The 24,675-nt window shown below is 48.3% G+C and overlaps 1 protein-coding gene across 9 annotated transcripts in view; it reads left to right on the top strand.

Moving 5' to 3' along the window:
• Window positions 1–24,675, top strand: part of GRAMD1B (GRAM domain containing 1B) — an 88,617-nt gene that overhangs the window by 8,806 nt on the left and 55,136 nt on the right. For 6 of the 9 annotated variants that reach the window (XM_050323104.1, XM_050323102.1, XM_050323103.1 and 3 more), the window contains exon 2: window positions 1,043–1,120. In XM_050323104.1, coding sequence (XP_050179061.1) covers window positions 1,043–1,120 — 78 coding nt within the window. Of the gene's footprint in view, window positions 1–1,042; window positions 1,121–13,565; window positions 13,610–20,786; window positions 20,952–21,113; window positions 21,610–24,675 lie in introns of those variants that run through there. The other 3 variants (XM_050323109.1, XM_050323106.1, XM_050323108.1) reach the window with 3 other exon arrangements.

Below are 24,675 nucleotides of genomic sequence, written 5' to 3'. Positions count from 1 at the left end.
TTTTAAATGAAAAATTAACAAATGGAATTCATGGAATGTGCCACTGCAGTGTTTTGGTTCTATGTCCCCCCCCATAATAGATGTTAGTAGTAAGAATTGCTGCTCTTCAAAATGAAAATGTAATTTGGGTTTTTTTTTTATACCCTATTTGTATTTCTGTGCCTCTGGGCAATGGGATGTGCAGGGCAGTGGAAGCTGTGATTGCAAGGTTGTGTGTTTGTTTATACCTGAACTAGTTTTATTTAACAGTGAAACCACAGAGTTTTATCACGCTCTGTGTGCTCAGACAAGTGTCCCAAGGCAGGACCGTGCAGTTTGTGCTGATGGTGTTGCCATGACTCCAGAGCCACCGGTAGAGCCAGGGAAAGCAGATTAAACCCAGCCCAGGAACACCTTCAGTCTTTCTGGAGGCAGAATCACCTCTACCTGCTGCTCAGAAGGAAAGCTCCTGCAGAGAAATGAAGCCACAGCAACGAGAAGCAGGAACCCTGTTGAGTCCCTGGAGCAACTGGAGGCTGCTAGAAGGGAGTGAGGGCAAACCCATGGAATAAATGTGCTGGAAATAAATAAAAATCTCCCACAAAACACCCATTTAAGGGGGGACAGTGACATCTTGTGGGCTCGGCGTGCAAGTCTCACCAGAAATTCAGCGCTGGCCAACTTGGAGTTGGTTTTTTCACTGGGTTTTTGGTTTTTTTTCTTTTGTGCTGCTGCCTGGAACTGGGGGTGAACAAACACGCAGCAGTTGGGTGTTGGAATGTTCAGGAAGTGTTGTGGGGGTGGCACGAGGAAATGCTGTCTAAGCAACATGCAAAGATCACTTCTGTATGTCAGGAGGTTCTTGGGAAAGTGCCACCAAGTGGGACATGGACACTCCCAACACCCGTGGCCAGCTGTAAATCAGATATAACTCGGCGTCTTCTGTTGTTTTCTCTTGGAACCCCCAAAAATGGAGTGTGAACCTTGTGTTTTCTGCTTGATCTGGGTTTTTCCTGGGAATTTAGGCCTGTCTAACTGCTGTGCTTCCCTGTCCCTGTTGCAGCAGCCAGCAGAGCAGCCAGCAGAGCAGCCACGATGACGACTCGGCCCGGTTCCTGAGCCCCTTCCTGCGTGAGGACAGGTCAGTCAGTCCTGCTGAGCTGGGGGAATGCCTGGAAACACTCACTGAAATTCCTTGTGCTGAGGTGGTCAAGCTTTCTGACTTATTTTCCTTGGGTCTCCCAGACTTGCTTAACAAGGAATGTGATTTGTGGTGGTCTTAAATGTCTAAAAAGATGCGTTTTTCATCAACTTAAAAGTAGGGCTTGTGGGACAATGCATCCAACTCAAGTAGCCTGCACCTATAAGTCCTGTAACTTCATCTTGCAATCAGCTTGGACCACTTTGAAAATGCTTTTATTTAGGCCTGTAGATTTTAAACCAAATCTTGTTGGTGGCTGGGACGTGATTTATGAGACCCTGCCTGAAAGAGCTGTGGGGAAACAGAGTCACAGAGTTAAAAGCTTCTAAGTTTTCCCAAAGTGAACCTGTGGGTCACCTCTAGGAGGTAGGGGGAAAGCAAACTTGCTGTGTATTGGTGATTGGCAGCTCTGGCCCTTAAAAATACACAAGTCAAAACTGGGATGTGGTTCTTGTCCTCACCAAGACACTGCTGAGCTTGGCTGCTGAGTTTCACTTCTGGTGGGCACTGACAGTCCTGAGGTACCCAGAGCTGCTGTGAAGTTCCAGGAGGAACTAAAGTTTCTTTGTACTTCATCTTCTCGTACTTTAATGACTCCTTCAAACTGCAGCACTGGCACAAAAACTGTTGGAAAATAAATGCTTATCTTTGTGTGTGATTTATCACCGTTACCTTGCTCGGAGCCACGTGATTAAGAGTTTTTTTGCTGTCTCTTGTAGTTCAACTTTTGAGCCTGAATCTGCTTGATTTTCTTTCTTCTGGGCATGAGCTGAGAGTCCTGAGTTACTCCTGCCTTTCTATCCTGGTCCAGCTCCTGCAGGCCCATTTTCCTGCTGACATCCCTGGGTCCAGTGTTGCAGCTGGGCTTTGGTTTCTGGGTTTCCCATTGTTTTATAAATGGTTAAGCTGGGTTTTACTCAGCTGATCTTGTGACTGGGGGTTACAGTGAGCCCACAGGAGGGCAAATGCTGAGATTTGGGAATTGTTTCCTTTGGTGCTGATTGCCAGAGACATCTGGATGTGGCACCTTCCACTCCCGAGTGCTTTTATCCAGGAAGGATCCCTCAGGATTCTTGTTTCTGTAGCTCAGCCCACATCAGCTCTCTGAGGTCAAAGTTCTGTGTTTCTAACTGTGGAATTCTGAATTCTTACTGAATTCAGAACCCCCACTAGGATGTCAAAGGGCAATGGATTGAGTAAGAACTCAGTAGCCTCCCGAGGAATTCACTCACTTGAGAGAACATCCTGACCCTGAGGAGCCAATTAATGTCCCAGGAGAGTTGGGCTCAGAATTAGCACTTGGTTGTAGCTCACCTCTTCCTCCATGTGTTCCACTCCAATTATCCACCCCCCTGGAGCTTGGACTGATTAGCAGGTAAAGGTGTTTGTAACCAGGAAAAAGAGTGGGTGCTTAGGGCATACCTGGCCTTGCTCTGTGTGATGTGCTGTTACTCCATGGGAGCTGGAATTTCATGTGTTAACAGGATCAGGATTAGGCTTTATTAATACTCAGGGATTTCTGGGTATCATTTGGAATGATAAATAATAAATTACCTTTTGCTGCTCTGCTTTCTTTCCTCCTTTGCTGACGTAATGGCATAAGACTCCCCTGGTGTATTCTTCTCCTGGAAATGAGTGCTCATGAAACTCAACCAAAAAAACAATCTCAAACACACTTTGAGGTGTGGAGCTGGACAAGAACTAGTGAGAAGGCTGACAGAACATTTGAGACCTTGCCATCTACTATTTTTGTTAACACAGTTGAAGGCTGTATTTCTATTAACACAGTTGAAGGTTGTTTCTGAGGCATCTTGAGCCTGTCAGACTCTTAAAAATTCGGAGGAGGAGGTTCTTTCTGCTCCTATGGTGGTATTTTTGACCAAAAGGTCTTCCAGGCACAGGTTTGGAGCTCTGAGCTTGTTACAAAGCCCCATAAGACAGTTCTGTTCACTTGATCAATTAAAAAAAAAAACAACCCACCAAACAAAGCCTCAACCACCCAGAGTTTCAGCAGCCCTGTGAGCTGTGACAAAAGCTGAGCAGAGGGGCAGAGCATAAATCCACATGTTGACATGCTGGAAGGTGCACCTTGTCTTGGCATCCTGCCCCTGAGATGGCAGGCAGAAGGAGCCCGTGCTGCACTTGGAGCAGGGAACAAGCTGCACCAGCCTCAGTGCAGCTGGGAAAGTGCTGAAAGAAGCCACCCCAGCCAAAAGGGAAGGGATGCTGAGTTGCTAAGTTGATTCTGAGGTTTTAAAAAAATAATAATAAAAAAAATAAAAAATGAAGAACACACAGCTGAGGGTGGCTGAAATCTGGGGCAGGCACAGCAGAGATACCAACTAAAGATGTTACTGGGGGTGCTGCTGGTGGTGTGAGCTCAGGGATGGATTCCCAAGGACCACAGTCAGGTGTTTTTCAGAGAAGACTGAACATTCTGTGCTGCTCCAGATGCATTCAGTGGCCTCCAGCAATGTTGTTTTTATGAGGGGTGAGCTCTGCTGTTGCCTGCTGTGTTGGGAAGTGCTGCCATGGTCCAGAACTCCTGCCCTGAGAAGGTGTCCCGTGGCACAGCAGTGAGCCAGGTCTGCCATCCCTGTGTGTCTTCCCTGAGGAAAAAGCTTTCCCTCTGCAAAACCATGTAAGTTGTGCTGTCTCTCTCATGCCTGGTTTGTGCTGAGAGGGATCCTACACAGATTTTACTCTGTCTTGGGGGGATAACTACGTGCTTTGTGGGTGTTTTGGGAGGCTCAGAAGGAAGAAGTTAGTGGGACAGGCTAGAAGGAGTCAGGTTTTGTATGAACTTAGGGCTCAGTTCCTTGCTTTCTGATTGCCTGGGGGAGTTTGGGTGAGTCACTTCATGTTGCTATTTATGAAATCAGGAGAGTTCCTTTTTTACCTCACAGGAAAACAGAGGTGGTGAATTGAGCCTGAGTTGCTCAAGTGCTGGAAAAATCATAGCTGTGGGAATACCAAGACAAGCAGAGCTGAGTTACTGAGTGGCCAAATAATTGCACTTGATTTAAAGTAATCCCAAGGGTGGGTAAGGTTGGGATGGAGACAGCCCCAGATTTGGGTGAGATGTGTGCACACAACAGAGCCAATAATCACTGAGAGGAGACAAGGTTAGGCATGAATTACCTTGAGTTTTCACCCAGATTAACTCCCAAGTTTGTGACCCTGCTCCTGCTTGATCCAAGGACTCGTTCTTTGTCATGATGCTGAGGCATCCATCAGGTTTAAGTTAAATTAATTAAAGTTAGGCTGTTAAACCAGAGGAAAAAAATCAGTCCTTAAACTCGTACTCAGTCGAAGGAGGAGACAAACTGGTGAAGAGAGATGACAAACTACAAGACTGGAATGCCACAGGCTTTGGGGAAATCTGAGAGAGAAGGGAGTGGCAGTTTACAAGAGCTCATATGAAAGTGATTTACATGAAAAAAGTAAGCATAAATCAAAATGATTGACATTTACACTGCTGTAAATCAAAATGATTTACATTAGAGATCATATCTAAATGGAGGAAGTAGGGAAGTGCAATTACTTTTATGATATCTGTGTTTGATATGTCCTAAATCTTGGCTGCAGCTTAATTAGTTCCTTATTAGTTCAGTACCTTTTTCTGCAGCTTCCAGGACTGCAGGGCTTGTTTTTCCTTTGAGTAATCTAATAAAGGTCTCTCAAATAATGGATCAAAATTCACAAGAGAAAGATCAGGGAAGAGCTCAAGATAGAGACAGGTTGAAGAAATCTTGTTGGCTGCTTGGATTCCCAGCAAGTTGTGTGAAGTTCAGAAGAGAGGTTGAAGCTTGGAATTGTCAGGATAAATCCCATATAATTTATGTCCTTAGGGATTGTTTAGGCTGCATGTCCTGCCTGTGTCCCTTCCCCCTTGGCACAGAGAAGTTGGTGCCATCATCCCGTGCCCGTTTTCCTGCAAGGGGAGGCACAGCAAAGATCCTTGCAGGGGAAGGGTCCTAAAACCAGTCAAACCCCTCAGGAGCTTTTCCCCCCTCACAGATGGATGCCTGATGTATCATTTTTAGGGATTTTTTTTGGTTTTTTTTAAAGTGGTGCTCAAGTCCTTGTCCTGGAGAAGGCTCAGAGGCTGCTGAGCTCTCAGGGGGTCCCTGAGCAGAACCCTGATGCTCCTGCAACAACTTTAGGGTGAGTTTGGATTTGGATCTGGCTCCAAACTGCAAGTCACTATCAGAATGCTGCAAGTCTCTTTTTGTCCCGTAGGAAGGATGGTTAATATTTAGATCCAGAGCTTGTGTCCTTTTTTGCCCCTCTCACCTCCTGGTGGACAAGAACAGCTTAAGATCAGCTCTGTCCCGCTTGGGTTGGGCACTGCCAGAGTGGAAATACTCTGTTCCTCAGGTGACAACATGTTTTTTTTCTATTGGATTTTGTCTCTACACTGGGCTGGTGTTGGTTAGGATGCCTTTTGGGACCCTCAGTTTGGTGTGAGCTACCCAAAGATATTCCCCTGGTGTAACCACCCTGCTGTGGTGCAGAATCTTTCACACTTGAGCTTTGCCTTCCTGCTCACATGTTCCCCCCAGGAGTTTTCTTTCTCCTAGCAGGCATTGCTTTGAGGTGCCAACTGGCCCTGGGGAGCGAGGCTGGTTGTTCAGGAGACTAATCCAGATTTGTTCTGCTTGCACCTCCTTCCGTCGGGTACCCAGCGTGGAGAAGGAAGGGCATTCTGAGAGGGGATGTGTTGGCACTAAGCCTGGCTCAGGCCCTCTTGAGATTGCCTGAAAGTGGTCCAATTGTTGGCCAAATGAAGGGCAAGATCAGTAAAGAAAGACAAGGCCATTGTGGGCTTCTGTTGCAGCACTAAATCTTCAGTTCTGCTGTAAAATCAGCCATCAGGGGTTTGCTCAGTTCTGCTCAGAGTGTAGCCAGATTCCTGCCTGTTATAGAACCTGCATTTCAGACTTCACTTTAAACCCCTAGATCAGAGTTTCCCCAAGGTGTAGAAAACGTTTCATTTGATGGGGATGCCTTTTTAAGTTGAGATGCGCCCTGGGACACGTACAGAGCCTACAACTGTCCTTCAGATTTCACTGCATGTGCCCACAGTTGAAGGCTTTGGAAACTGGAAAACTAGTGTACTAGTGATTTCCCTCTTGATACCACTCATCATCAGAACTCTGGATGTGGTAATCAGGGTGTCCTCAAAAAGAGCACCGTGTGGGCAACACCTCTTTTGTCTCCCTGTCAGACAAACCCACCTTTCCTCGTGCCAGTGGGAACATTTTAACTGAGGTGTCATCAGAAAGCAGGATGTGCTCGTGAGTCATGTCATGAATGTGCCTGGTGCTCCCACTGCAGAGAAAGCACATTGTTCCCTGCTCCCATCCTGGGAGCTGTGACTGATTAATGCAGTAAAACAAAGGTGGTGCTCAGCTCTTCGGGACCCCTTTTTCTAATCTCTTTTCCCTTAGGAAAAGTGCAAATCTAGTTTGCTACTGAAATATTTTGTTAATTACTTTCATATAGGAATTCCTAGGGCACGTTCTGGGACCTGGTGTGGTATTTAAGTGGAAGCAAAAGGTGATGTAAAGTGCACGGAACTCAAAGTACAAATCTGACCAACACTCAGTTGATGGAGAAGACAAATAGCTTTAAGATATCTGTGGCCTTGGGAGCCAAAATGCAGCTTGTAAGGGGTGTTTCCCATTTCAGAAAAGTGCCTGGGAGGTGGAAATGGGGCCTATGTCACCTATTTATCAATAAGATGTGATGCCAAACAGACATCCCAGCTGAACAGGGGACCAGAGTGCCCCAGTTTATGCTCCTGTTGACTGTTCAAATGAGCAGATGGAGCTGCTGATCGTGGCGTCTGTAAGGAGTAAATGGCATCTCTTTTGCCACCTTTATTACAGGGGGTTGTAATTCCACCCAGAGGAGTGAGAAAGGACTCTCCAGGTGGGAGCCACTGGGGTTGCTAAAGCTTTAATGTTAATTGTTAATAAGAGCTCAAAGCTCTCAAGCTTCACCTAAAAACCCTGGGAGTGAGGTGGAGCAAAATCTCCTAATTTACAGTGACTTTTTTGACATGCAGTGGGCATTTGAAGGTAAATAATCAAGTGATTAGGTGGGGAGAAATAATGCAGGGATCAGGAAGCTAAAACCCACTTGTTGAGCCAATAAATTGGCAGAGAGGGCTGGCGTGTGTTGAAGGGCAGAAACCAGAAGGCTTTTTTTTTTTCCTGTTCTCCCACCTCAATTTTTTGAGAATCTGGGACCACAACAATATGTCTAAATTGGAGCTGGAGTTGCTGTTCACAGGCTTTCCAGCTGATGGCTTAAGGGAAGCTGGAGGCACAGAGGGAGGCTGATGCTTCTGCCTGAGCTTTGGAGTGCAGCTGGAGGAGAAAGTGCTGCTGAGCCACCATGCTGCTGCCTCAGCTTCTCCTGGGACTCTGCAGGTTATGTGAGTGGTGGAAGGGGACCTGGGAATTGCTTTTCTTCAGCTTGAGTGCATGTGCTTGTGCCCTTACAGAGACCTTTGCAGGCCCTTTGTTTGCAGCCATCAGCTGTTTCTGGAATGCAGCTGCTCAGTGCAGGGTATTTCTGCTTAAAAATTCCCTTGGAATCCAAGGGCAGTGGTTTGAATTGGGAATTCAAGCTATTCTGAATTTCCTTGGTGAGACATCCTCCTACTCTTACGAGATGTAGCTGCTCTCTGTTGTACAGATTGTCCTCAATGTGAGGCCTTGAACAAATCAGCTCTTTCCTACATTTACAGCCAGCACCCTCCTCTTCCTCATGGCCCATTCCATGCCTTTCATGCTCTATATTTTTGCATATTCAAGTGTTTGCAGTGGTTACCTTGGAAAACAGGTGCATCCTTTGCACTTCATGGTCAGCTGCCAAAATGGGGAAATACCAAGCATTCAAAACGAGCTTGGAACATCTTTTTATGGCCTTCACTTCTGCAAGCCAGCCTCTGGCTTCCTTCTCAGCTGAACACCAAGGCTTTCCCCCTCTGCTTCAGGAGACTTGGGAAAAGCTGGGTTAACCTCCACCTGGTGATGGACAGTCCAGCTCAAGAGAAACGGTGGTTGGTTAACTGGCCTTGAGAATTTCATTCTGGTAATTAGTAACCTCAAATTCTCTTTGTTTCAGCAGAGAATTCCTAATTCCCTCAGGTTTCTGCATCTCCTCCTATAGCAGCAGTGTCTGGCAGAGGCTTGGAGGCAGCTGTTCCTTTAAAATTGAATTGCCTGCGATGGAAGAAATCTGAGAGCAGAGAGCCCAGATCAGGCTCTTTGGAGATCTCTCCATAGCTCTGCCTTCTCATCAGCCCAGTCACTGCTCCTTCCCTCTGGGGCCAGGCTGCAGCGACTCCCATCCCAGTAAAACCCGCCCTCCCCCAGCTCCATGGCGGCATTCCCTGCTCCCAGGGTGGATTCCGAGGTCACGGCTCTGTGCTGCTTCTCCCCCAGTGCTGCTGTGCGTGTGTAACCCAGCTGGGATTTTCTCCTCCTCCAATCCACCAGTGTCTTTGCTCCCTGGCTGCTGAAGTGACGCTGCCCCAGGTTGCTGGGGAGCCCTGCTGGCACTTGGACAGATCCCCCCTTTCTGCAGATGACTGTAACCGTGTGAGTGCTCGCTGACCTCCGCCTTTCTTCTCTGCCTTCTCCCCCTGTCCTTGTCTCGCCTCCCATCCGTTTCTTTTGGGCCTCTGGGGCGTGTTTGTTGTGCATTTTGGTGATGAGATGGCAGCATGTGCCTCCCCGCTGCACCAAGGTCAGGCATTGTGATGGCACCAGCTCAAGGTCTGCCCTTGAGCCTCTCTGCTTTTTTTTTCCCTTGTTTTCCTACAAGTTTGGCCTAATATTTTTCCCTTAAGCCTTCTCTGCTGCTTGCTTTCCCTTCCCTGCCCCTGTGCCCTGTCCCAGATCTTTGCCAATGCTGTGCCCACTCTCCTGAGCCCCTTCCTCTTGTTTAAATGGCAGGCCATGTGAACACAGGCTTTTTGGAGGGATATGGGCCTGACAAAGCTTCTGACACTGTAAGATTTCATTGTTTCTCTACCCTGGAAAAGGATCTTTGCTTCAGGCTTAGACATGAGTGCTCAGACCTCTTTCCATGAGCTCGAGGAGGCTGTTCCTCAGTGCAGCACCTGCCACCCATCAGTGCCCTCAGAAACCAGGGGTCTTGATTCTGAGTTCCCCAAGGAATTTGTGGGATGTGACACTGCAGGAGGAGAGGCATCCTCTGCATTGTGTTCCTGTTTTCAGCCTGCCAGCCTTAGTTCTGCCCTGTTGTTGATGCCACTGCCACTGGAAGAGCCCTCAAACGTGCCAGAGGTAGCGAGGACTTGGGCTGTGGGAGGCTCTCACTGCTGATCTGAAATGCCTGTACTCAAACTGGAAACTTGTGTTTAACCCCTGGGTCTCAAGCCCCTGCTTGATCTCCTTTCTTCTGTCTCAGGTTTCAGAAGTGAAGGATGCAGGACCTTTCCCCTCCTCTGGTGAATCTGCAGTCATTGCTCTAGTGGTGTTTTTATACTTAAAGCCAAAATATTGTGGTGTGTGTGTGTGTTCTTGCTGCAGGGGTTTCACCCTTTTATCTGAAACATTAGATTATGTTTTGCCCAGGACAGGATATTGCATGAGGTCCAGATGAGTGCAGAAGGCTTGGTTTCTCCATGTGTGTCTGTGAATGATCCCTTATAAAGAGTCTTGGATTTAGGCATTTAAAAGTACTCTGATTTTTGAGAGACCACAGTGCATGAGGCTGTGCTGGGGTGGGAGAGGTTATTGCACCATCCTCAAGCAAATGGAAGGTTAAGAGTTCAAACAGGCAAGAAAATGAGGTGGGGGAAAGAGCCAAAAGGCTCTGTGAGGAATCAGCAGTGCTCTTTGATTATAACATTGCTCGAGAAAGGAGCAGCAACAGTCTGAGTCATCCCAATTTTCCTGCCCTCCTGATGCTGGTCCTCGTTCTCCTGACACAATAGTGTATTCTTCCTGTTCCCAGGTCTCTGTAGGATTTTTCTCCTTTTGATTCTCCGATCTCCTCTTCCAAAGGTGCTGCCTTTGTGCTGAGATGCTGTTCTCCCTTCCCCAGCCCCGAGCTGACAAACACTGCAGTCACACAGCTCAAAGAAGTGGCTTTTCTGCCCTGGGCAGCGACTACAGCTCCCATGATGCCTAGAGAAGTGAAATCCATATTTTTTATTTATTTTTCTTTTCTGGAAACGAAGCCTCATGTGACTTCCCAGCTGCTGCAGCAAAGAGGGAGTCCCCTCTGAGATTGTTTCCCAGGGAAATGGAGGTGTGCCCAAGCTCACAGATTCCATGTGGCTCTCTCTGACAGCTGTAACGCTGCAGAACACTGCTGACTTCAGGAAGGATTCAGGATTTTATCCATCTGCCACATTTTCCCGGGGATCTGTACACCGAGGTGCATACCAGTTCAACTCTCTCTTCCTTACATTCTGGCGTCCTTTGTAGCAGTCCTTTCTTTCTACCCCCGTAACATTTCCTAATTTGTTTCTGGTTTCTCCTCCCACTGGTTCTGTCACTAACAGGTTTTGTTTCGTGTGCATGTCTCACAAAGCCACAGGGTTATTTTTTTTTTTTATTGCTTCACCAACTCCTGCAGACTTTCCTTTTTTTTTTTTCTTTGTTTGTTTTTGGTTTTGTTTTTGTTTGGGTTTTTTTTTTGTTTTTGTTTGTTTAGAGTTTTTGTTTTTATTTGTTTGTGGTTTTTTTGTTTTTATCATATGGGAGGCTCAAACTGTGGCTGAAGTGGTGGCTCACAGGGAGGGTGTCACACGCTCTGCCTGCAGGTCGTGCACCTTTCCCGGAGAATTAATCTGTCTGAGCCTTCTAAGCCCGTTCTTTGCGCTGTGTGGGTGTTGAAAAAGGGAATTTTTGAGAATCTTGGAGAGGTGAGTCTGCTGTGGTGAGTGAGAAGCCAGACCTGCAGTGATGGGCAGCAGTAAAACCCCTCCACAGAGGATGCCCAGCTGGCTGTGAGCGTGGCCGTGTGTGAGGCTGTTTGAAGGGGCAGGGACACTGGCAGGGAATGCTTATAAAATGCAATGTTTTCTGATTTTTAAGGTGGCAATTATGAGCTCAAACCCCGGGCTAGCAGGACCGTTGCTGGGGCTATTTATAGAGCTTTAAATTCCTACCCAGAGCTCAGGCTGTCACAGTGGGCTGTTCCCTTCCCAACAGTGGACTTCCTCGGGAGATGTTTCCTGTTTGCTTTCAAGTTCCTGAGCTGCTGGAACTGCAGAGAGCCTCTGCTGTGAAGGGGCTGACGTGGAAATTCAGCTTTTTCTGAATTACAAAGCCTGTGCTGGTTCTTCAGCTTAGGATTTGCTGCAAGTGCTTCGTGGAGCTGTTGTGTTTTTTCCTCCCCACGCTGCTGTGAATACTTGCAGCAAGATGCACACAAGTAGAGAGTCATTAAGGGACACCAGTGGCCCTATAAAAGAGGGAGTGGGGAGCAGATTGTCCTCTGGCTGTTTGTCTGTCTCTCTGTCTGCACTGGATGTTTTATGGTTACTTTTCAGACTGCAGTGTTATGGCATAGGAAGCATTTGGAATTCATCTAGTGGGCAGCCAGGATGACAATCCTTATCCCAGTGAGTGGAACCAGCTTGGGTGCTCCAAACCCCATCCAACCTGGCCTTGGACACTTCCAGGGATGGGGCAGCCACAGCTTCTCTGGGCAACCTGTGCCAGGGCCTCCCCACCCTCGCAGGGAAGAATTTTTTCCCCAATATCTGATGTAAACCTCCTCTCCTTCAGAGCATTTGTGTATTCTGAGTACAAAGGTGCACTGTGCCAGCTCTGATTTGTGCAAGCACGAATGCCTCACAGCAGAAACATACCAAAATACACATTTTCTGTGTGCCAAGACAGGACTTGGCAGGAGTTTTCGCTGTGTTTTCTACTGATGGCCCTTTTCAGAGGTGGTCTGAGCTCTGAGGAGCGTTGCCTGTTTACAGACTCTTTGCACTGCACATCTGCACAGGGGGCAGCATCTGTTTTATTTACACCCAGTGCAGATTAATGCCAGCCCCGTGAAATATTTAATACAGCAAAAACCCCTGGGAGGAGGAGAGTGTGTGAATTCCTGTGCCCAAGGGAATAGGAGTGGTCTGGTTTTGCAGGGAAGGAGCTGCCCTTCAGTGTGTGCAAACTCGTGCTGCAAAGGCTCTGCCGCTGCCCCTGGCCTTTGTGTGCTCCAGCGTGGTGCCTGCTGCGCTGCACCAGGCTATGAATAAGCACTTTCAAGCAGTGATGGTTTTCTAGCCCTCGGAGGCTCTTAATTTGCCTGAGCTCTGCAGTGTTTTCCCTGCCTCCCTCCCTCCCTCCCAGCCAGGATTGCTCACGTCTGTCTGGCTGGCGGTGCCAGAGCGCTCCGGGGAGCTGCGCGCAGCGTTCCCTGCCTGGCTCTCGGGCTCCAGGCTGCTTTCCTGGAGGGGGGTAAAGTAGGCCAGGAGGAGCTGGGAGGACCAGGGAGGGAGCAGCTGGGTGATGAATGGGGCGGCATGAAGTCACCCCGCTCCGCCAATCCGGGCAGGGCCGCGCAGCTACGGATGCCTCTTGATGCCGGGACCGGCCTCACCTTAGCTGGGGATTTGGTGTCTGCAGCCTGAGCTGAGCGTGCACCAAAGAGTTACTAGATCAGGCCCAGTCGATTGGGAGTGTTGCTCTGAGGTGAGTGTTCTCAGCAGGATGCAGCTGAGGAGCCTCCACCTTGCGTTTGTCTCTGCACGTGCCAGTCTCCCTTTCCATAATCTCTGGTATGCCTGTTCTGCACCATCGCTTCTCCACCTGTCTGGCTGATCCCTGGCACTTTTTCCTTCCCCTACTTCGGTCCTCCTCGTGTCTGATCACTCCTCCTTTACCTGTGCACTGCCCAGAACCCACCTGCTTTCTCCCTTTTCTCCTGACTCCTAAAATACCCACTTGGGGCGGGGTGGTGGGGGTGGTTGTGTCACTCTCCCTTCCCGTGGGAGCCAGAGGGAGATGGGTTGTTCCCCTGCTCAGCCTAAAGAGCTCAGACTTAACAGGGAAGCTGGGAGGAGGGTCCTCCTGTGTTCCCCAGCTTAGACCTTTGGGTGGTGGCAGGGGGGAGGAGTTGGGGGGGGGATGGCAATGACTCAGGTCTTGTGCCAGACTCCAAACAAGTATCTAAACTGGGACTATCTGCCAGAGATGCCCTTCTGTGTTGGGGGCAGGAGGGAACGCTCGGAACGAGCACTGAAGCGACCCCTTCTATTGTTCACACCCCTGCTGTCAAGTTGCTCGCCTTGTTCTTCTTCTTCTTCTTCATCCTCTTTTGACTTTCCCTTTCTCTCCCCTCCCTTCTCCCTCCTCCAATGCTCTTTGTTTACTGATAGGCCAAGCAGAAAACATGGAGACGTCTGATATGGCGACAGCAAAGGTAGGATGGAAATGCTGCCGTCCTCACTGTGCGTAAGTGGTTTAGCTTGGCAACTTCTTACTCTGTCCCTCAACCTTTTTTTTGTTTTTGCTTTCTCCTGACCACCCTCCCCGATGCTGGGAGTGCTGGGCTCTTGGGCATGGGGTGTAAGCCCTGGGAGGATTGTTGCTCGGTGGCCACAGTCTGTACGTGGCTTTGGCTGTGAGGCTGGAGAAAATCGTGGAATGTTGGTGCCGTAGGTGAAGGTCGGGAGGGAAATAAGGGAGGTTGTGTTCCTGCCGTGGCATTCTGAGGTGGGAGCAGGGATGCAGGCAGAGCCTGCTGGATGAGGGAGTGACACTAGATGGTGCTTTAAGGGCAGCTTTGCACTGCCAGGGACCGAGAAATTCCTTCTGGCAGCCTCTTTCTTTTATTTGGAAAAGGATCTCGGGGGAGTGTCGAGGGAGAAAGTAACTCGAGCTTATGGATGCATCCGCCCTTTTCTGTGAGGCTTCTCTGTTGCCTGTGCTGCTGCTTTTACCGGGCTGTGGGTTCTGCTTTTCCTGTGGGCTGGCAGCCTGGAAACCTGGGAATGGAGCTGGATGGATTGAGATGGGCTTGTGAGGTAGATGGATGCTCCAGGATGCTCCAGGGTGTTCGGTGACCTGGGAAGCACAGGGCTGTCACCACTGGGGGGTTGTACATCATGGCAAGGACCACTCATTAGCTCTTTATTATAGCAAAGAGGTCGTTTGTAGCAGGAGCTGGACACCAGTGTGACTCCTTGGGATCAGAGCAAGGTTAAAGTGCAGGGAATGTGACTGCAAAACGTGGTCTGGGCTTTTTTTCCTCAGCAGGGCCTGAAGTTAAGCCTGGCTGAAGAGAGGCAGAGCTTGCAAAGGGGTTTATACCCCCCTGCTCCTGAGCTTGCTCTGGCTGGGTCCTTGAGCATGGAGACATGGGCATGTTGCTTTCCAGGAACCAACTTCTTCCTGGGATTAGAAGTCCATGCTCAGAACACCCCTGTAGTGCTGTTAACAGATTGAAGGGCTTATGTCTCAGCCAGAATTCAAGCTGAGTTCTCCCTTTCACACATATTTCTGCTGAACACTAAATACTTTCAATCCCCTATCCCAGAAGCCTGGGTGGAGCTGGTGCCCTGTTTTTTCCCCAGCACTGGGTTAAATACAGGTTTTGAGTTTTTAGTGTCTGTCCAATGAGTTTTAGGAGGTACTTCTGGGTAGATGTTGCTTTCTAAAGGTGAACTCATCCTCACTGTCACGTTGGCTCAAACTTCAACTGTTTGTCCCTGCAAACAGGGGAAACAATTTGGAAACAATTCCCACTGAGATGCTGAAGGATCTCTGGCCTTGGAGCCAGTTGAGTGACACCCCATTTCAGTGTGGTGGCATTTTGGGGATCTCAAGCTTTATTGTGTTGAAAACCAGACATTTTTAATGACAGCAACAACAAAGCCACTTGAAAATTCTTTTTGTCTGTACCTGTTATTTATGGATTTTTGTTTTTAACTAAAGGCAAACATGATCTGCAGTGTCAAAGCACCATCTTAGCGTGAATGTACTTAAAAACCTATTTATCTTTTCAGGGATATGTAGCTTGAGTGAAAAACTGAGTCTGGTGTGAACCTTCTGAAATAGATACATCTTGGCAATCAGTTATGTAAATATTCCTGGAGTGTGTACAGGTTGATTTGGACTTAACCATAGCAAGTGCTGATGTTTAGCTCCCTATTCTTTGTTGAAACTCAACTGTTCTTCCATAGTCTGTCTTCTTTTCTGACTTGGGGCCAGTTACCCCTGTTAAAATTGGTTTGGAGCCTCCACGGGGTGATACTAATTTTGCTTAATTTCTGCTGATGGGTCAGTCTGGAAGAACCAACCTTCTGAGAAGGTTTAAGGGAGTTTTCTCGGCCTGAAGTGTTCCCAAAGCAGGCCTGGGATGGAATATCAGGATGTTGCTGCTCTCCATTGTGTTGCAGTGTTGCTTCCTTTTCTACTGAGGCACCTTTCAGGCTGTCTCAAGAACTGGCATTTCCTGACCCGCCAAAGAATGGGCCCATTTTTAGCTCATTAAAGACACAACTGCACTTTTCACTATTTGATAGCCCGTGGTTTTAATCTCAGGGTAATCCATCAGTTCATCCTCATCTTGAGGCTTTTCAGACCTGTTGGGGGGACTCAGAAAACTGTCCCTTTTTTTTTATGCTTTGGGGCACCTTTGGGACTTTGGTCACCTCCCAGCTGTCCTTTCTGGGGAGGGGCCCTGCTAAAAGGAAAATCCCTGATTATTTCATCCCTGCTCCTTGCTGAGTGCCAGGGGGGAAAGCAGATAACCTATTGGAGATGGGAAAAAAAACAAACCAGGTCAATGTGGAGCTAAAAAGCTCCTTGGGAAAACACAGATCACTTCCCAGGTGATGATCCAGTGGGAGTGAGGAACATAAATCACAGAGATGCTTTTTATCCCACCAACACTGCCAGGTTCTTGCTGTCTGTGCTGCAGGTACACACCTAGAAAGTGCTCAGACCTTTGAGGGGATGGGAGGGGGTATTTAAGCACCTGATTTACTCGTTCCATCTTGAAGGAAATGTTCCTGTTCGGAGCTGTAGCAGGAGGGATGAGTGAAGGCAGGCAAGGTGCCTGTTTACAGCACCACAGAGCTTTCTCCTGGAGATGATTTCCTCGGATTTATTAGGTAGCACCTGGCTTGTATCGCTTGGGGAAGCGCGTGTGCGAGGGGAGGAAGACAATAGGGAATGCAAAATAGCTGGATGTGAATAAAACAGTGCTAAATATTGAACACTGTTGTATGAATTTTAATGCCTGGAGCTGCCTCTGCGCTTCCAGCTCCCGCCCAGCCCAAAATGCTGCACAAAAATTGCCTCTTTCTCCCATCTGACCAGAAAGCAAGAGAACACTGAGACCTAATTCATGCCTGTCACTGTTGTACAGATGTTCCTGGCTGTGCAGAGGGCATGGAAAGCACTGTTTTATCTGGACAGGACCATTTAGTATTGCTTTCATCCAAGCAGGAGGTCGGGGGAGGGGGTGGAAGTAACCCTGGTTTTTTGTATTCCAGCCCTAACTTTTAAAATTCATGAGGCTTTGACAGTTTGTACTTGCAGGTCAGGAAAACATCCGGTCTTTTTTTCTAAAAAACCTCCCTTTTTTTTTTTTTTCCTGCTACTCATAATTTCCAAGTCTTTCTTCGGTTTGAGAAAGTTCTGCATAGTTTTTACTTTGTTGCTGTTTTTAGTGTCTGTGTGTGCTGCTTGACTTCCTCCTCCTCACTGGTGCTGGAGGCAACCAGAAGCCACAAGGGATCTGTCTGTGTTCATGGCATTCTTGCTCTGGACCAGAAATACTTAAAATATTGCTGGCATTGGGCCAGGATCCGAATTATCTGGTTTAATTCTTTTTGAAGTTTGTGAGAATTTGGCCTGGGGGAAGGGACAGGGGGTGAGGCAGGGCAGCACACCACATAAACTTGTCTTATTATTAATTATTGTTTGTGCTTTAGCAAGAGATGCATCTAAAAAACCAAAAGATCCCTCCTCCAAATGTGAATAATTTTAATTAGAATTATAATATAATTAGAATTACATACCAATAAAATTATTTGATTTATGGACTTTATAGCCAGAAGGGAAAATGAACCTCTGATCTAACATCCTGTATGAAGGGTGAAAATGTACACCTGGCTCTGTAAATAGGTCAAATACAAATAAATAAATATAAAAAAAAAAAGAATTGGGATGGGAAGAAGTCATGAAAAATTGTTGGGGAAGAGGAGGTGATAACTGAGATCACAAAGGGAGATGAGAACAGACACGACTCTGAGAGATGTGAAGGAAAAATGCCACAAAATAACATTTGCCGGAGGAGGGATAGAAAATAAAGAAGGAAAAGAGCAGGGAAGGAATTAGGAGCAGGTGGAGAGAGGCAAGGAAGAGGCAGGAGATGCAGCTTTGGGGCACAGAGGTGGCAGCCACAGCTGCACATCCTGGCACAGGGGGGTGTGGTGGGTGAGAGAGGAGGAACTGGCTCATGAAAGGGGGGCACGGAAGTTTTGGGCACTCAACTTGTGCTCGCAGTGAATCATCTGCACTTGGGAGCCTCCAGCCTTCCTCAGCACAGGTAAAGGGCACCTCCACGTATCTCACAGCTGTTGTTCAATTCAGCTGTTGTGTTTATGCTCACAAAACATGCACACAAACTCAAAGGATACCCAACGTTTATGCTTTTATTACCATTTTTGATTACTCGTATGGAAAAAGAATTTGGACCAAAACAACAACGGCTTGGGGAAAGCTCTTCTGTTTGATCCTCAAAGATACTCTCACTCATATCAACACTTAACACAGACCAAAACAATACATCAATGATGTTTATTACAACCACTTTCGGAGGGTCTCCTTAAAAAAATGGAAATCCACGGATGAGTGTCGAAGCAGAGCAGGGTTGGATCTGTCAATCCACAGTTCTGAGCGCTTTCTTCCATTCTCCTGCTCTGTGGGATGGATGCTCTGGATGGAGTAGGTAGATAATTTATCTGGAATTCTACTTGCATGTGATTTATAAGTATTCTTGGCACTGTGGAGGTGGGCAGGGTGGCTGTGCATAGCCTGTCTCTCTTGAGATCTACACGGGCCTTTTTACCTTATTTAAATTGTAATATCTTTTTTATTTCCCCCCACTGGAATAGTTATGTGCCAAGGTTGGAGGAAAGGAAAGGGCTTGTCCATGAAGCATTAGCTGGACTAACCAAGTGACTGTGGGATTGGGATTATTGGGAAGAGCAGTCACACCTGCCTGGGGGTCACTGCAGAGGGTGGGTGACCCACAGCCCCTTGGAGGGTCCTGCTGTGAGGATTTTGGAGAGCAGGTCCCAGGTGAATTGTCTGCACCCACCAGACAGGTGTTTCAACAACCACCTCCCGAGTGATCCCTCTCCTCTGATAATTTCCCAACCCTCACGTTATTTGGCAAAGGAAAAAAAAAAAAAAAAAAAAAGAAAAAAAAGTGCATGACTGCTTATCTCTTAATACCTTTCTTGCCTGAGCTTTGATTTCCAAACATGTGACTCTGCAGCATTAGTCTGTCCTAGATTTGCCAAGCTTGCAGGTCTCCTGACCCATTTTACAGCATTGTGATTTGCCTCCCTCCTTGACAACCTGCAGAGCATCTCATGGACAAAAGCCAAGGCCAAGCCAGTCTAGGCTGGTCCTAATGAGGGCTGAGGCTGGGATTATGTGGGGTGAGATTTGAGTGTTGGTTTGGTTTGTTTGGAATGGGGCAATGTGTGTGTTCAGCTTTATGGCTAATAAATTAAGGATTTTTTTAAACTTTTTTTTTTTTTTTTTTTTCCAGAAATAAAAAAAAAGGTGTGTTGGGAAGTTCCTGTTTGGGATCTCCCCCCCCTGCCCTGGGGCTCTCCTGCAGGCACTGTCCAAGTGGAGCTGAAGATGATGCTCCACAAGCTGCAGTTTCACACCAGTTCCTTCCTCTTGCAGTAACACCTCACAAGGGTTTGGGAAGCACTTTGGGGGTGTGGGCACCACAGTCTGTGTTTCCTTGGGCAAATTTCACAGAAAGCTTTGAAAACCAGAACACAGACATTGAATTAGTGCCCTGAGCCCTGCCCTGTGTCCTGAGCAGTGAACAGAGAGGAGGTGGTGATTTTACAGGTCCAGGTTTTTTATCAGTACACTTGTATATCATCTGCAGTCATGGGGATGGTGGTATCTGGGTGCAGAAGAATGACAAAATACCTTAAAAATGCCTTAAAAATCCCTTCAGTCTAGTAGAATATTTTTATTTATACATAGCTCTCTTTACCACCCCTGAAACATGAATGCCTCTAGGATTTACAAGCAAGACTATTCCTCTCCCCAGGCCAAAGATGTTCAGATATCTCTGTGTGGAGTAAGAGTGTGTATGTTCATCTTTGGGCGTTCCCAGGCCTCACTTTTTGAAGTAATTTAAATGATCCCTTACTAAGAAATAGCTAAGCTATAGGTTATTGGAAATATTCTGCCCCATTCCCTCTGAATTTGTGTGCTTGGAGCAGTGGGCTGTGTTCAGATCCTGCAAGAGGAAGAGAAGAATTCCCAGAAAAAGCACAGTGCATTGCAGGAAACGTGGGTGGTAATGCAAGAACTGGCACTTCCCCCTTTCTGCCATGCCTTGCCCTGTGGGTGCTGTGGTGCAGAAGGTCTCTGGTAACAGTGTGGTGGGGGGGAAGAGGTTTTGGTTCTGCTCTGGTGAGTGATGTGGCAACAATGACTCACTTGTTTAAGAGCAGTGGGTGTCACCAGATAAGATACCCTCCAGCTCCAGGGCAGGGACTTGTCCCCTGCCCTCTGAAGATTTCAGTTTCCACTGGGAAATTTAGTTTCTTTTTTGCTTTCTGCAGCGAGTTGTTCCTCAGCCTGGTCAGAGGAGAGGTGGGTCAATCCATCCCTGTGCAGAGCCTGGGGGAACCAACTCCCTTCCCTCCAGGGAAGCTGGAGAAGGGACTGTTTGTTATGGACTGGTGGGACAGGGAGTAATGGGTGCAAATTGAAAAGAGGGGAAAATTTAGGTTAGGTATAAGATGAGCTGATAGGACAGGGAGGAACGGGTACCAATGGAAAGAGGGGAAATTTAGGTTAGGTATAAAATATCCATATAAATAATATTGATATAAAGAAGTTCTTTACCACGAGGGTGGTGAGGCACTGCAATGGGTCGCCCAGGGAGGCTGTGGCTGCCCCATCCCTGGAAGCCTTCAAGGCCAGGTTGGACCAACCTGGAGCGGTGGGAGGTGTCCCTGCCCACGGCAGGGGGGTGGAACGAGATGCTCTCCGCGGTCCATCCCAACCCCCTGAACACCTCCTCGATTGATATAAACTTGATTCTGCGATAGTGCACCCAGGAGGGAGAGATCGGGGGTGGGGTAGGGGGGGGATGTGTGTGTGTAGCGGTGAAGCCCGGCGCATCCCCCCCTTCTCCCGGCGCTTGTCGCGACGTGTCGCGGCGGGCAGCGCGGATGCCATGGGATGCTGCGGTCCCGCGGCTGCTGCACATGCTCAGCAGAGAGCGGGGCGGCTCAGCCGCTGGCGCTGCTGCTGCGGGGAGCCCTGAGCCTGTCTGCGGGGGGCTGGGGGTGCCCCGGGCCAGGGGGGCGGCCGTGCCCCGGCGCGGGGGGCTCGGCGCATGGGGCTCGGCGCTCCCCGCGGGACGCTCGGCGGCCGCGGCTGCTCCAGTATGTCCTGGGACCCCTGGAGCTGTCAGTGGGCAGACAAGGACACGGGCAGCGGATTGTCGTGGCTGTACTAATGAAAGGGTTCAAGCTCGCCTGGTAAGCGCTGTTGGGGGCCCGACTCCCCGACGGAGCCCCTCTCCCCGAAATCGCGCTCCTTTCGCGGCCGCGCTGCGGGGGGGGAAAAATAATAAAATAAAAAAAGGGATGCGCGGCTCCGCCAAGTTCCGCCGCAGCATCACCCCGGGGGGATCATCGCGGGATGCGGCTGGGAAAGGCTCCGGGAATAGCGATGGGCCGCTGCTGTCCGGGCATCGCTGCGCCAGCACCGTGATGCCCTGAGCCTCCCTCCGCGCTGGCTGCATCTTCCTCCCCGCTGCCGCCACCCCTTCCCCTCCTCTGCTGTCGCCCAAAATCAGTTCAAGGCATCGCTTGCAGCCCGCGTTGTGCATGAATCGGCATCTGCGGGTGCTCACCTGAGCCCTGCTCGTCCCCCGGGGGCTCGGGGGATGTTGGCACGCAGAGAAAATCAGCGTGTGCGGGTTTTTGCTTTTTTTGGTGTTTTTTTTTTGGGTTTTTTTTTTTTTTTTCCCCCGAGGAAAAGTGGGGGGGGAAAAAAAAAATTGTTTCGAATCCTGCGTGTGTGGAATGGCTCCTGCTCGGCTTGTCCTTTAAATAGCTGCTTTTTGGGGATGCACCTTCCTGGCGTGTTGCTGTAAGGACATATTAGAGTTGGGGACCGAGAGCTTCCAGGAAGGTACCAAAGTGCTCGTTAATTCTTTGCTCGTTCCCGGGTGTTTTGCGGGGGGGAAACTCTCCAGGTTTGGATAAGTGGGTAGTGAAAGGAAACATTGTGTGGGTGAAAGTCAATTAACAGAGCTGTGTGGCTATATATCTAAAACGTTCACATGTAAATATTTTTGTTGGTCGAGCTTGTATTTTACATGGGTACATAAATATATATACATATAACAGATATGAATGCAATTATATCTATCTAATATAAACTTAAACAACAGAGACTTATGTAAATCTTGAGTATATCAAAACTGGCTTAAATCTCTAGGATGTCGACTTAGTTGGGATAAATAATCTTCTAGTTATTATGATGAAATTGATTTAATCAGAACTTTATTAGATGGGAATGGCTCCATAGTTAAGAGTGGAATGTGACTTTGTAATTTGGGTAGAAGGGGATGGCAAGAGCAATGGGAAGGCCTGTTTTTTTTCCTTAATCCTTTTTCTCTGTAATGAAAAAGGAAGTAATCATAGAAATAACAGCCTCTCTCAAGCATGCTGCTTTGCATCAGTATGAATGTGGTGCTTTGAGATCCTCCCCTGTGAAGTGTGAGAAAGCAGGGAAGTTATTTTTTATTTGTTGTTTTATTTATTGTTGCTATTTTTATTTTGCATCTTTTTTTTTTCCCCTGTGTAAAAAAATAAAAGCACTACAGTATAGCACCAGGAGGCATCTTGTGCTGGGCCCCAGGGGACGGACTAGAGCCAGGGATGACTCAATAGGTCATCTCTTTTCCTAATTTCTGTAATTCTGTCTTTCATTTAATTACACTGACAGCCTTTGAATTTTCCCTGTGTGTACATGGCTGTGTGTAACACAGACAGCACAAATGACACAGCTATTAGCATTTCAAAATATTAGACATTTTATTTTAAATAAATTAAAAAAAAAAAAAAGAGCCCAGTTCTTCTTGCAGTGCTTTGCTGCTCTCTGTGGTGTGCAGTTGGGCTGAGGAGTTGCATAATAGCTGAGTGTACTACCAGGAGAGCAGAGCATGTGTTGGAAACGCTGGGATCATGTGGATCTGCACTAACATGGCACCCACTGCGGCCCTCCCCGTCCCTCTCCATCCCTCTCCACTCCTGTGATTGCAGAGCTTTTGTGTGCCCAGCTCTGTCCCAGCCCTTCTCACAGCTCACGTTGAAGGCAGCCTGGGAATTCTGTCAGAGCCAAGCAGGGGAGGGAGGTGGATTCAGGGCTGGCTGGGGACATAAGCAGATTACCCCGTGCTGGAGGAAATGCTGGCGGTGCTTCAGTAGGTGACGCTCTTCCCTCTGAGTTTCTCAGCTCCAGGCAGGGGCTCGGGGGCCCTGGGCTGTCCTGGGTCCCTCTGTTCTCAATAATCAGTCCCCCTGGCTCTCCTAGAAACACTTAAAAAGTGCTGCCCATTCTCTGCCTGCCTCTTCAGCATCCCCTTCGTCTTCCTCTGAATCCCACAGGGAAGTCAAATGCTCTGATGGCTTCCCTTATTTCATTATACAGCATTTTGGATCTTTGCAGCAAGCTTCTGTCTCCCCCCTCTAGGCAGTTTTATTTATTTGGTTGTGCTGCAACATCCAGACACAGAAGGGTGAGTTAAAGGTGTTATTTCAGGTTCTGTGTCACCCAGATACATGTGTGTGTCGCTGCTGGACTGACTGTGTGGTTCTAGAGGAGCACAGGTCTAAGTACAGAATGCAGAGTTCCCTGGGCTTTGCTGCTTGTCAGACTTGCTTGGGGTACTTTAATGGGGTGGCACAGCCTCGATATTTGCAATGAAATGGTTTCACAGCATTTAGTATTTATCCAAAATAACAAAACCCAGCCGGTGCATGGGATACAAACAGATCCTTTGGCATAGGAGCGGTGATTCCCATTCTGGGTGGCACTGCTGGGGTTAAAAACAGTGGGGGGAAAAACATGGAAAAAAGACGATTTCTGTGCGTGGCAGGAAGGACAGCAGCACAGGGACAGAATTTTGTCAGCAGGAGCAGCCACTCTGACACTTGGGAATGGGATTTGCTCCTGCCTGTTTTGAGGCCACCGCGAGATCGCCCAAAATAACGCAGAGTGTTTGACCGGGGACCCTCTGGCCACCCCTGGGCTGGGGGCAGGCTTGTCCTGGCCCAGGCCAACGTGCTGATCCCTCACAGGACGTCCTGCATTTTTGCAGAAGGCCACCTAATTCTGCCCCAAATGATCTCCCCACCATCTGCTCTCGCAGGGCTCTGCAGCACAGCAGGGCCCTGACGTGTGACACCAAAGCGCGGCCGTGGCACGATGCAATGCCCTGACGTGCCAGTGCAGCATCTCACTGTTGTGCTCCAGCATCAGGAATGATGCTGCAGTCCCTGACTGTGCTGGTGGTGACGTGTGACAACAAGAATTAGCTTTATCAGGGCCCGAAGTCTTGGTTTCAGAAGTCCTTCTCGTGGCACAGGGGGATATTTTCATACGTCTGTACGTTGCGACATGGCATGGTGAGAGAGAACTTTCGCTTCCAGGCTGACATCACTGTTATCTCAGAGATCCTTGGAGATTGGAATCAGCCAGGCCTCCAGCCTTACATTTTGGAAAGCCAGAAAGCACAGCAGGACAGGCTGAGCTTTCCCTCCCCTCTCATCTCAGGTTTTGCTGCTCGCCTTGTTCTTCCTTGTTGGGAGTTTTGGGGAGCTTGTAATCCAGGATAGGTGGATACTGATTGAGATCTTTCATGAAAAATGAGAATTAAATGGTGCTAACAACATCAAGGCTGTGAGTCTGATCCCTGGCTGGGCCATGCACATCCTTGTGGGTCCCTCCCAGAATGTTCTGATTCTGTGAAATGCCAGAAGAGCATTTCAGGGACAAACCCAAACATGCTGTCCTGTAAATGAACGAAACCCTGCTCATCCAATTTTCCTCCTTTTGTGGTTCCTTCTGCGTTGCTTGTGCTGCTTTGTTGATTGGAATATTTCTGAGCTGCAGAACCTGCCCTGTGGAGCCCACTGGGAAAATAAGGGCCAAGGGCTCTGCCTAAAAATAAATCTGTAATTCATTTTTCTG

This window comes from Myiozetetes cayanensis, unplaced genomic scaffold, assembly GCF_022539395.1.
Source record: "Myiozetetes cayanensis isolate MyiCay16 unplaced genomic scaffold, myiCay2020 scf29, whole genome shotgun sequence".
In the NCBI taxonomy this organism is placed as follows: domain Eukaryota; kingdom Metazoa; phylum Chordata; class Aves; order Passeriformes; family Tyrannidae; genus Myiozetetes; species Myiozetetes cayanensis.
The sequence above is the reverse complement of the archived record's forward strand: the minus strand, read 5'-3'. Positions and strand labels throughout refer to the sequence as shown.